Source organism: Epinephelus moara, chromosome 21, assembly GCF_006386435.1.
Source record: "Epinephelus moara isolate mb chromosome 21, YSFRI_EMoa_1.0, whole genome shotgun sequence".
In the NCBI taxonomy this organism is placed as follows: domain Eukaryota; kingdom Metazoa; phylum Chordata; class Actinopteri; order Perciformes; family Serranidae; genus Epinephelus; species Epinephelus moara.
In genome coordinates this window covers 28,628,049-28,641,096 of record NC_065526.1, presented here as the reverse complement: position 1 = coordinate 28,641,096, position 13,048 = coordinate 28,628,049, and the positions used below count along the sequence as shown (strand labels likewise).

The following is a 13,048-nucleotide window of genomic DNA, read 5'->3' as shown; positions in this document are numbered from 1 at the left end:
TGACTGGAGAAATTTAACTCTAATTGGCAACTGGGTGGCGCTATGACAACAGAAAAATGCTTAAAAATGGCTAAAATGCGACTGATTGCTGTGGCTCCACCTGTGGCCGAATTATTTTTTTAATTTTTAGTATGACAAAGTCATGGTATGGTATGCTGTACATAATCGCAGAAACTGTCAGAGTGTCATTCTGTCAGTCAGTCATTCTGTCTGTCCCACGTTTTTCTACTCACTGACATGGTCAGTCTATGTGAAACTATACATAGGCATTGAGGATTGGCATAGGTAGAAGGTGACAAAGCTACCAATGGGTATGGACTAGTGTTGTAATATTCTATTTTTAGGGATAAGCTTTTTAACATCTGGCTAGGGACAACAGTTAGAAATTAGCCTTTCATGCTAACTTTAGCTGACGTACAATTTTTCTTTATTTCTGTTAATTAATGAGCATTATTGTCTGTGACAAATAAATAGTGATTACTGTGTACTAATGTTGACAGTAAAATCTAGTATTTTGGCAGTTTGTGTGAAAGAAATAATTCTGTAATATCAGTTTAAGTATTGTGCTTATGTGTGTCTATCAAACAGTGACTTTGGAATATGACGGTATAACTTCACAAACAACCAAAATCATAGACTGAGATATTTTCTAATGCAGGTCTTAACATTTTGATGATGATTTAACCAGGAGAGTTTCATGCTGAGCCAAGCTATAGAAGAGTTATGTAATGTTCTCTATGGGAAAAAAATGAATAGGACTATTATTCCTGGAGCCAGGAGTGCCCGAAATAACTCCTGCGACTTCACAACTCTAGAATAAATGAATAATGAATTTATAGTGACTTGGGTTTCAGGAAAATTATTAAAATGATTGCCATGTTACAGAGTTCTTTCCAGGAAACATCCTATAATTTCATTGGGAAATTATAGTCCTGTAAAATAATGTGTTTTCAATGCATTCATCCATGCATTGCAGCTTCATTTGGTAACTGTGTGGGATGACAGTCTGCCAGCACAACACTCATAAATTGATTAATTTTAAGAAATAATAGAACAACAATTATAATTTGAGATTAACTAAACTACAGGACAATTACAATACTGGTCACAGATCATCAATGTTTTCCTCCACACACTATCAAAGTGTCTCTTTTCTATGATCTTTCTAGGATTGGTGTTTATCTTAGGTCAGGATGACCTACAGGTCAGTCTCCTACTGTGTATATGCACTCATATTTATGCATGAGCATAGTATGTACAGTACGTCTATGTGTGAGCCAAGGCATGTGTAAATGCATGTACCAGCCAGGGCCTCACTGAGCCTTCCTGCCTCGTCTTTTGAAGAGGTTTTATAAAAAGACAGAGGAAACAGAGCAGAGAGCATCTAGATCCCCGTCTGCAGTAAATCAGCAGGAGACTGACGGCCAACCTCGTCCTCCGCCCTGCCATCTGGAACACATAGAGGAGGATGTCGCACCAACGGGGCCAGCTGAGGAGAGGAAGCGGGGTCTCGAAAGCAATGACACGAATTTCCTCCTCAGGATCAGAATCAAAGTCGCTTAAATCGCCAAGAAGAGGTTAGAGACCCAGATTGAGACTGGTGGGTCTAATATTTTCAGAGCAGACGCAAATAAATAAGAAATCAGTTCCCATTTTTCCCATGTCTTTCCAGTGGTGATTTGTGGTATTCAGATTTTTGATCTTGTACGAAACAGCCATTGTTATCCTCAGACACCACCTGTCAATCAAACAGAGCAGAGCTGCATTGTCTTGTTTACATTTTCTGGTGATGTTTCTGTACGTAGTTTTCTTTTGCATGTGTTTTCCACTAGCCTACTACTCATCTTAACCACACAAGTCTTCTTTTGTTTATTCTGAACAGGCTGAACAGCTGTAAGATGCATGTTCATTTTTGGATATGAAGGAAAGTCAAAATTGTTTCAGATGAATCGTTCTGAAGCTAAAAGAACAAACCCTATTGAAAATCATGTTTATTTATTTATTTTCGTATAGAGACCTGATACTTGATGGGTTAATAAGACTGTATATTTCTGTCTTTACTACAACTAGAATTCCCGCATGGCAGTTGTATGTGAAGCTGTCAAGTCAAGTTACATCCATGTCTGTGAAAACATGAATGCTTCACACACATCTTCCCCTCGGCAGCACAGAGGGCCTACACAATCAGCACAGTGTCAAGGTGGGCACCCAAGGTAAGTGTCACAAATTCAGTATCTGACCACATTTTATGACATTGAGCAATGGCCAGAAGTCGTTTTGAAGAACATAATGATGTCACAATGAAGCTGACCTTTGACCTTTTGGATATAAAATGTAATTTACATCAAATCACATTTACTTGAAATTTTGCCATACTTAGTGTACAAATTCTTGACTTTGGGCCAAAAACATGTTTTGTGAGGTCACATTGACCTTTGACGCCAAATTCTAATCACTTCATCTTTGAGTCCAAGTGGACATTTGCGCCAAATTTGAGGGAACCTTCTCAAGGACTTCTTGAGATATGGCTTTCAAGAGAATGAGACTAATGCAAGGTCACAGTGACCTTGACCTTTGAACACCAAATTCTAATCAGTTCATTGTTGAGTCCAAGTGGATGTTTTTGCTAAATTTGAAGACATATCCTCAGTGTGTTCTTGAGATATCTTGATCACAAGAACGAGACAGTTGGGGTTACAATGAACTTGACCTTCCACCTATGACCACCAAATTCTAATCAGTTCATCCTTGAGTCTGAGTGAAAGTTTGTGCCAGATTTGAAGGAATTCCCTCAATGTGTTCTTGAGATATCAAGTTCAGATGAACGTACGGATAACACGGAAACATAACGCCTCCATGCCATAGATGTCACTAACAGAGATGCATAAAAACCACTGTGATTTAGTGCCTTATTGTAACTTTTTCTTTAATTGCTCTTGTATGGTTTCTATTTTTACTTCTATTCTTACACTTGTTGTATATACCTCTTCTCTTTCTTTTAGTTTTACTGTTTATTTGTACTTTTTTTTTCCATCTTTGTGCTGCTGCAACACATGCCTGAGAGGGGAAACCCAGGGCTCGTAAAGCATAAATGTCATGAACACAGGGTAATTATTGGTGGCATATCAATTACACATATTAATGTTTTTATCAGCTCCTCCTGTCTCATCTAGATTATGGCTGCTGGGCAGATTTCAGTGAGTGAATCCAACTAATTCAGTTTATTCAGACTGCAGACGTGTTTTTACATAGTGGTAGTTCAGTATTTTGGGGATGTTATTGAGGCAAAAAATTGCATGAAGAAAGATATTGGATAATGGAATCTTTATGGTGTAAACTTAATGATAGTATGAACTTAATAACTAATAATGTTCTTTTAACACCCACACCTATCAACAAGCTTAACTTCCAGTATGGGAGTTGAAATGCTGTGAAGGGACAGCACAAATCCTTCTGTGATATTTCCCCCACACTCTTATAAACCTTTACTTTTCTTTTTCCAGTATGTATTCCTTTATGGAGCCCTACATGTGATGTCATTTAGTCCTACAACAGCTTCCTTTTAAAAGCTTTCCTTATGCCAAGATTTTGAGTGTGTCAGACAAAAGCATCCGACAAACAGCACTTTGAGTTCATATGAATAGCAGTCTATAATTTTGGTGCTAAACATTTCATTGCAGGAGCGGCGTTGCGGCCAGTCGAGCGTCTGTCTGATGGCTTCCAGGAATTACAGATTACAGTAAGAGGAGGTTTATTTCATGTCAACAGACTTTTATCTGTCTCCTGTGTAATTTAGTTTCTGTTAATCTGTGCTCGTCACCACTGAATGAGACAGAGAGCACCGATACGGTAAGATGGAGACAGAAAGAGAGAATGGGAGCAGGAGCCAAATGTGGATGAAAAAGTGGAACCATTCCAGTGGTGGAGTTCATATGGGACCTTTCACATCATAAAAGCTTTTTAGTTGCGTCCTTTATTAGCTTGTAAATGCATCTACACCTTTTCAAGTGGAGTTGTATTTGGTACTTATCCAAAGTCAGTGAATTATCTACAGTTTGGAGAAGCAGACTGGAGTACTGATGCGAAGGCTAAGCAATGTATGATGGTAAAAGGAGCAGCAACAAAAAGTATTTTAGCCACCTAAAAAATATATACATCAGTTAAGTTGTATGCTATATTAAGAATACTTTCACAGCTTTAACTTGTTGCAGAGAGTGTTTTCCAACAGGAAACTAAAGCTGTTATGGCGATCTCTTTAAAGGGATGAAAAAGGTTAGTTCGGATTCAAGAAAGTTACCCAATAACACAAACTAACTAACTGATTGAGGCAGTGGCAAACCAAAGTCTGGTGGCTTCGACGAGAACATAAAAGGGGTACTGTTAACAGCTTCTCCGTCAGAAAGGCTGTCTGTGTCAAGGCAAAGCCGTGAAAGTATTCTAAATATAGCACACATGTAAACTGTTATTGATTTATATCGGTGGGACTCCTTTTAGGTGGCTAAAATCTGTTTTGCTGCTGCCGCCCTCCACAGCAATACAATGCTAAGCTGTCACGGCGGCACTCCTGACTGCTTCTCCAAAACGGGGGGCGTGACATCTTCAAAATTCACTCCTAGGGATGAGAATATAAAACTGACATTGCAGTTTTAGCAGTACTATGTAAGGAATTATCAGTAATAACAGCAGAATGCACATTATACTGTACATGCACATGTTGACCAACCTTAGGCTTGGTGGTGTTGTCCTCCTTAACAATGGTCCACTCCTCTCCGTCCAGGCTGTGCCCCACCCTGAACTTCTTCATAAAAACATTCCTGTCGCGGTGTTTCCCTCCCTGGATCACCACGCCGCTCACCATCTTGTCCTGGCCCAGATCCACCTGCCAGGGAGGACGAGGAAAGGAAAAAATGGTTGGTTTGACTCTACCAACAAATGAAACAACTAGCAGACTAAACTGACAAAGACTTACAGACAATCTGACTCACTGACTGGCTGATTCCATTAAACTTTCAAAGTTAAATGTTAAACCCACCTGCAGCCACTCGTTTCTGAAGGGCTGCTTGGTTTGCTGCCCGGTCCAGCCCGATCTCCCTGTCAATAGACGGGCGTTCTCAGCCACCCAGCCCCGGTCGGCGAATGACGAGGCGCTGATCTGAGCATCTGAAATCTGACCTGACACCATCCCCAGCATCCCTGAACAGGGGTAGTCTGTACAGAGAGAGAGAGAGAGAGGGAAAGAGTGGTGGATAAGAAACTTTTGAGAGGCATACAGTATGATAAGAAAGGCTACTGTCATCCTTATCTTGTCACTGCTTTAGTCAGCAGTTTGAGCTGATGCCCTCTGGGCGCTGCTGCAGTGTTTAAACTTAAATGTAAAAACACAGGAGAGACTCATTTATCATCTCTGGGAGGGGTCTGTTTGAATTGGACATGGGATGATGGAGCTTTTTGTGTGTATATGCATGTATGAGGACCTATTTCACATTAAATTCATTTGAGCGAATGACTTTAGGGTTGACAACTTGTGGTTTTCCTTGTAGCTCTACTGTTACTACGAGCACTGGCGTGACTCCTCTATACTCGGACGTGCATATTTCATACGAAATGATGGTATATATTTATACTACACAAGGTGTCTGCATACACAGAGGTGTTGCTATGTTGCTACAGGTACCGGTGACATGATGAAACACAATCCAGGAAGTCCAGTTAGAGTAAAAGATCCATCAGTTTGAAAGCTAATCAAATGCCAACACTACACAGTGGTATACAAAATCACAAGGACGGACTTTACAAATCTAAAACAGATCTATTATTTTAGCTTATATCGCAGATTTTTCGGAAATATTGCAAGTTACAAGTCTTGTCTTATGGGCACTCAACACTGACAGACTTGCCCATTGACGGGGTTGCTACATGTGACCTTGACGCGAAAAGCCAATCTGTTGAACAACCACGCCAGTGTGTTGTTAGGACATACACTGGGTAAGTTACTGGATATTTGAGAGACTTACACTGTGCTTTTCGTTTTCTACTGAATGAGAAAACTTAATTAAACTCTAAAATATGTGGACACAATGGTCCGGTCACTGTGAGCCACGTTAAATCTATTATCTACAACAAGCTAGATCTAATATCCGGACTCCAGCGGTCGGGGTCTCAGTGTGATATTTGTATTTGACAAATGCTTCCAGAGTTATATCTGGGGTTTAACAACAGCTCCTGAGGATGTAAATTTCTCCACACTGTGAATTTACAGTTTCTCAGTGTTCTTTATGGAAACCCCCCACAGTACTGTCTGTGTGTGTGTTCTTGTGTTTCTGTGCTTATGAGTACCGAATGTCCTGCAGGTATAGAAAAATGGATTAAATGGGCAAAGGGGAGCTTTGTCCTTCCTGTATTTTATTACTTCCTTAAATCACATAATTTAGATGAGGAGTTTGATTTAGGATTAAATACAGATATTGGATTAAATTTAGGTCAAAATGAGGATGAAGTTTAGGGTTATGGGTCTGGGAGTGAGTGATACTTCTAAATCACGTTCAGTACTTTCACACCACACGCACACTTTCCCAGTTGTGTCATTATATCTCCTGAATCACCTGTCTAGCACTCTGCAGCCTGTTCTCCTATGAGTAAGAGCCTAATATCTACGTTATGGAGCTCTCCTACTGAGAGTTGCTTGTAGTACATCAAGGACTGAGGTTTATATAATGTTAGAGGATGAGTAATGAGGCGGCATGATTTTCCTCTGCTCCTCTGTAATGAATAACGGTGTCCTTCTGTGGGAGTTTGCGCTCGCCTTGGAAGCGGTGATTATTTTAAATCAACAGAGAGCAGCAGGAGGTTTTCATCCGGCAGCCAAAAAGATGTTAGTTTGATTCACGGTGTGAAAAAGTGAGAAAATGCTATTAGCGGGAGAGTGTACGGCCTGAAAAGAACAGGTAAAATATGTCAAGAAATGTTCTTGACTGTCACTCATTTCCTTTTCACTTGAGGTGTTCGCATTACCTAATCTATTCCCTTCATACAGATACATTTGGTGTTTGTGAAGATGCATCCCAGGTGTAGGAGAGTGCATGTAATAGCTGTAAAAGATGGTTTCTCTTTGTCAAATGAGATAGAATGTTCCAGAAAGTTGATTTTGCATTTGTGAAAGTAAATCAGAAGTTTGACAAAGTCACTTTGTGTTTGCAGAAGTTCACTGATTGTTAAGAAAATTAATATTCAGGTTTAAGAAAAAGTGAAAATTAGTTCTTTGCACTTCATTGATTGCTTAAAATTGGATGTTACATTAAATAATGAAATAAAAAGTTAAATTTAGTCTTGATTATTGGTTTTTGGTTCATCAAAAACTAAGCCAGCAAGTGAATTTTCCACAGAGTGAGTACATGTATTGCGTGTTTTGTATGATAATCATAAAGAAAAGTGAGCCGTGCCCCTCTGTGGTGTTTACATGCTTAGTAATGTATCAGAAAATGGAGGTGAAAGAGAAATCAAATGAAGGTGTGATCACTTGCCCGCACTGCATGTGTGTGTGTGTGTGTGTGTGTGTGTGTGTGTGTGTGTGTGTTAGATTGGAAAAGATTTAGATGACATTAATCTTTAATGATCCATGTAGGGACACAGAAAGTTAATTAAGAAAGAAAACGCATGAGATGTATGAATGAATTATGATTCCAGCGCTAACAGGATGTGCCAGAGTTATTGAAAAATATAAATCAGTGCATTTAGAGTTCAAGCTGGGAGCGTAACCTCATATCATGTACAGTATGCGTCAGTTTTTTAACATTACCTGACGTTCTGCAGCCGTAAATCTCAAAGCGCATGCAGATGCCTTGCTCCCAGGACATGGGGCGGATGCGGATGTAGCGAGCCAGAGTCTGTTTGGGGAGGAAGGAGCGAGCCTCGTCTGTTGGGTTGTGGTTTCCCTGGAAAATCTGAAGATAAGAGGACACAGACAGAAACATTACAAATTAGTACGCTTTTAGTAACACTACCGCTGCTAATACTGATATTATCACTGATGCTGCTGTTTCTGCCACTGAAGTCAGTACTGTTGTCAACCACTATAACTACTACTTCTATTACTACTGCCTCTACTGCCTCTACTGCTATTACTATCACTGCCTTACACTGCCACTACTATTACTAGTCCTTCTGCACCAAGATTGCAACTACCAATACTACTATTACACAGTTACTATTGTTGTTACTACTGCTGCTTTACCAGCATAGCCACAACTACTTCTACTGTAGTACTGCTGCTTTAATTACGACTGCAACTACTCTTATTACTCTTACTACATCTATTTTTACTAAAGCAAATGCTATTACTACTGCAATACAAGCATTATCACCACCAGTACGACTCAGTACAACTGTGCTACCACTGCTTCTTCTATTACTAGTGCCACTGTTACTACAGCAGTTACCACAACTGCTATTACTATCTCTGGCCCAAATCTATGCAGTTATCTTAATTGCCGGAAGTACTGCACAAATAGCTACATAATGTGTAATAATCAGCGGACCGTAAATAAACTCCTGGTATGTTATGATTTAAGCAGAGTCTGGTTTGACCCTGACTCATGATCAAAGACACTTGACTTAAACTTTTATTTTAAATAATTTGCGATCATGTCTGTTGTGCTCTAAGAAAACAAAATCAGTATGTTGCTTGATAAAAAAAAATAAAAAAAATACCGGAGTAGTTTTGCTTGATTTTTCTGCTGCATTTGACATCATTGATCATGAAAACCTAAGTGTTATGGGTTTTCTCAGTCTGCATTATTATGGATAAAAAGTTACTTTAATGGAAGTTATTCAAATGTTCAAAAATGTAAAACCTGAAGTCCCTTAAGGAAGTTGTCTTTGGCTGCTCTTGTACACCGTATTAACTAATGGTCTTCCTTTGGTATTACAGAAAGCAAGTATCTTGATGTATGCTGACGACTCCACAAAATATTTAGCAGAGACACCAACTAGTGATTTAAATACAAATCTAGATTGAGAGTTGACGTTGATTGTAGATTCAACTTATTTTGAATGTGTCTAAAACAACTAGTGTTGTTACTGGTACAAACTATACTCTAACTTGATCTAACTTGAGTGTAAATAATAAATAATAATATAATAATAATGTTAATAAAGCAGAGAGAAGCAGCCAAACTTTTGGGAGTTATCATTGACATTAAACTATCGTGGGACAAACAAATACATGGTAACTACAATTGGAAACACTTTATCTGTAATTAAGAGATGTGCAAAAATATCTGACACAACAAACTATCAAAGAAATAATTCAAGCTTTGGTTTTGTCTGATAGTGTTTCATTTACAGTGGGTGTGCATTATGATGTGTTATTTAGTGTATTGTGTTGTGTAGTGTGAATGTATGTTTTGTATTGTCACTGTGTAGACCCCAGGAAGAAAAGCTGCTGCAATGCAAAAGCTAAAGGGATCTTAATAACAAACAAACAAACAGTATATTGAAACTGTGCTGTTGAACGTAAGGCACTGAAGGCAAATTTAACAACCTGGATGACTTTTCAGGCTCGATTTAACAGCAGTTAAGACTTTGACATGATTTGTTTGATGCTAGCAAATGTACTGACTTAATACGAAACTCTGTAAGCTAACAATTTATCTCCGCACCAGTGTCTCTGAGACAACCTCCTCCAAAGAACTGCATTCTGATTTTAATGACACTTTCAGCACACTCACTTCAGTCAAGGATCACATTAGGGATGCTGCCAAAAGCTGACAGCTTTGGAAAACATTGATTCAGGCATCCACACTTCTCTCCTCATTGATTAGAATGCAGAGTTTTTCATTACTCATCAATATTAGATACATAAAGGTTGTTACAAGTGTGAATGAGTCAGCATTACCTTCTGCTTTGAGCCCTCCTTCATGGTGACCCAGTCCTCCCCGTTGGAGCTCAGGTCAACCTTATAGGAGCGAACATAGTAGTGCTTCTTGGTCTCTTTTGAGATCGCTCCCTGCGTCCCGATGGCTGTGACGAATCGGAGGAATCCCAAGTCCACCTGGAAACACAGTAAATACAAGGACAGGTCAACAGAGGAATTCAGATAGGATTAAAGGCAAGGTTCCTCAGGGGGTATCCCGGTAATCTAACCACATAGTCAGCTGTAACACCTGAGCACAACATATTACAAATGAAAGTGCTTGAAAAGTAGTTAGCAAGCAAGCAGAGAAGGCTTAACAGTTAGCAGGATATGGAGAACATGCTACAAGTAATGAACAAATGGTTGAAAAATATAGCTAAAAGTACTGGATTAATGGTTAACGTACACATATTGGCCTAAGTAATGGATACATGGTTGAACAGCTAAAAGTAACAGATACCCAGAAATTCCAGATTGAGACGGTTGATGAGAGGTTTTCCCTTCTTACAACAAGCACTGTCAAAAAGCACTTAAGAAAGTAAAGTTTCAGGCAAAACTTTTAATTTTTAAAGCCTGATTTAACCCCTATATGCTGAAGCAGAAGGATATATTTTATCTAGACAGATCTTATGTGTCAGAGTGTGTAACTGCACCAAACAGAAGAAGAAAGACATTTTCTGGAGTTCTTTCTTTGACGTTACACAAAATAATAAGTAGGTTTAATGTATTACCTATCTCCGACTTCTACATAAAAAGCCACAGCATCAGCCAACACTGTCTTCCGCCATGTTTCACGTGAAGCATATGGGAAACGAGAGGCTCAGATCTCATTAATTATACTGTGATCCGTCCATAAGTAGACAGTGAAAAATCAGAGCAGGACGCTGGAGAGATGGGCAGCATCATTTGTTAAGACGGCTGCCTCTCTTTCACAAAACGAAGACCTTTACAGGAACATTATGCAGTCAGTATAATCCACTACTAAACTGCTGACAAGTGTTGTAAGTCATGAGTACTCTCCTTAATCATATTCTCTTCGAACATCCACTTAAAGCTGAGATCCTCTCACTTAGTTTCCATTGTGAACACCACAAGTGTTTTCTGATGTACAATTTACAGTGAGAGACGTGAATGCTTCTTATGCATATTTCTGAGGTGATTCCCTCTGCGCCACTTATTGACATTTTGTTATCAACAAAACAATCTTTCTAAGAAATAGATGAAGCGTGACATCTGATTTAGGTCATGTGTTTATTTCCGGCCTGTTGCGTCAGGGATACTGAGGTTTGAGCCTCAGGCTGCTGATCCAGAAGGATGTTTGTGTGTGTGTGTGCGTGTGTGTGGGAACCAGCTTAGGATCAATTTTATGGTTGTCCACCCGCATCGCTAATGACTAGTGTGTGACCTAGTGTGTGTGTGTGTGTAACCCTCTAGGTTAAGGGGTTGTGTCAGACCAACAGCAGACATTGTAAGAGTAAATAAGGACGTAATAACCGGACTTCTTTGAAAAAGACAGAAGTAGTGTGAGTTTATGTCAACTGCATTGTTCACTGTCTTATCCCAAGCCTTAGATTATACTGCAGTACATGAAAAGAGTCAGCCTAATTGAATTTTGAGAAATATGCAAGTTTTACAAAGATCTAAAATGGAAGATTTAACATTTTAATCTGGGTGTGTCCCATTGAAAGAGGTGTAGGTTAGCCTATAGCTTAGCACAAAGCCTGCAGGCAGGAGGAAAACTGCTTACCAGTTATTACCCCCTTTTACACTGCCTCTTCAAAGCGAGAATTTCACGTCGTTATGTCGCCTTGCTGTTCTGTATGAAAGGTACAATTGCTGCATGGGGGGACAGAGTTGTCACGCCTTTAAGGCGACATCAGAGGTATTATTTTATGATAATCTTTAGCCTTTGTGTCTTTGAGTACCATGAAAAGTGCTCTATAAATAAAATGTATTATTACAATTGACATGACGTGTTGTGCTTGTTATCTACATGGGAGATTTAAAAAAGTAGACGATAGCAGTTAGCAGCTAACTCAAAGAAGAGGAACAGCAGCCAAAAATGTCCGCAAATTGGGAAAACAATGAGGTCCGGGAGCTCCTCACCCTCCAAGCAGAGGACGAGATCAGCCGCCATATAACAGTGACTGTTAAAATCATTGTTATTGTTGATAAAGCCCTGCTAACACATATGTTATGTCATTACATGCCATGCCTGTCATGCCTCTTTTGCCTCTGTGATGCCAGTAGACTGTCTAAAATGAATCACCGGAGTGGCATGATGCCGCCGTTGTTTGGTTCTGTGTAAAAATGCAAAGGTGACATAAAGAAGGGACTTTGTAGTGGCCCTTGAGTGTGGTCACTGTGTAAAATGGGCTTGTCAAAGTCACATGTTGTGTATTTGACTGCAACACATTTATAAAAGGGAAAACAGTTATTTCAGCAACAGCAGACAGCATCTCAGCAGCCAGGTTGAATAAAACCCCTGTGATTCTTGGATGTAATAGTGGCTGTCTCACTCACTAAATAATAGATCAATGCACTATTAAAAAGACAATTTAGTGTTATGGGAAAACTTTTGACAGAGCGAGACAGGCGGTTTCTTCCTGCGTCTAGTCTTTGTGCTAATCTTAACATGTCCTAGATCTCTGTGCAGACAAACAGATGAAGTGTTATCACTACCTTATCTGACTTTGAGTAGGATAACAGACAAGCATATTTTCCAAAATATGAGTTTATAGGTCAGGGTGTCAGGATAAACCCAAACAAACTCAGATAGCTACAGTAACAGGCAAGCAGGCTTGTAAATATGGTCAAAACACTATGGCAAGCCGTTTTAACATTTAATCGCTAGACTGGATATTCATTACTGATAACTGCAACATAATTTTGCCTACTCAAAACTCTTATTCAAGATATCTGTAATTAGATTTTGACTAGTCAAAACTCCAATTACAGATATCTGTAATTCAGTTTTGACTAGTAAGATTCAAACTACTTTTGCCATTCATGTGTATGGGGTTTGTCATTATAGATATCTCCAATGTAGTTGCGGATATCTACAATTGTTATTTCGGATATCTGCAACTGAATTGTGGATATCTGTAATTCCAGTTTGAGATATCTACAATTTAATTT

The 13,048-nt window shown here is 39.2% G+C and overlaps 1 protein-coding gene across 2 annotated transcripts in view; it reads right to left on the bottom strand.

The window, feature by feature from the left end:
• The window catches only part of LOC126382521 (neuropilin-1a-like), a 98,628-nt gene that overhangs the window by 23,662 nt on the left and 61,918 nt on the right, over positions 1–13,048 (bottom strand). For both annotated transcript variants that reach the window (XM_050032428.1, XM_050032429.1), the window contains 4 exons: positions 9,893–10,048; positions 7,796–7,940; positions 5,033–5,208; positions 4,724–4,879 (listed from right to left, as the gene is read on the bottom strand). In XM_050032428.1, the coding sequence (XP_049888385.1) occupies positions 4,724–4,879; positions 5,033–5,208; positions 7,796–7,940; positions 9,893–10,048 (633 nt within the window). The remainder of the gene's footprint in view (positions 1–4,723; positions 4,880–5,032; positions 5,209–7,795; positions 7,941–9,892; positions 10,049–13,048) is intronic.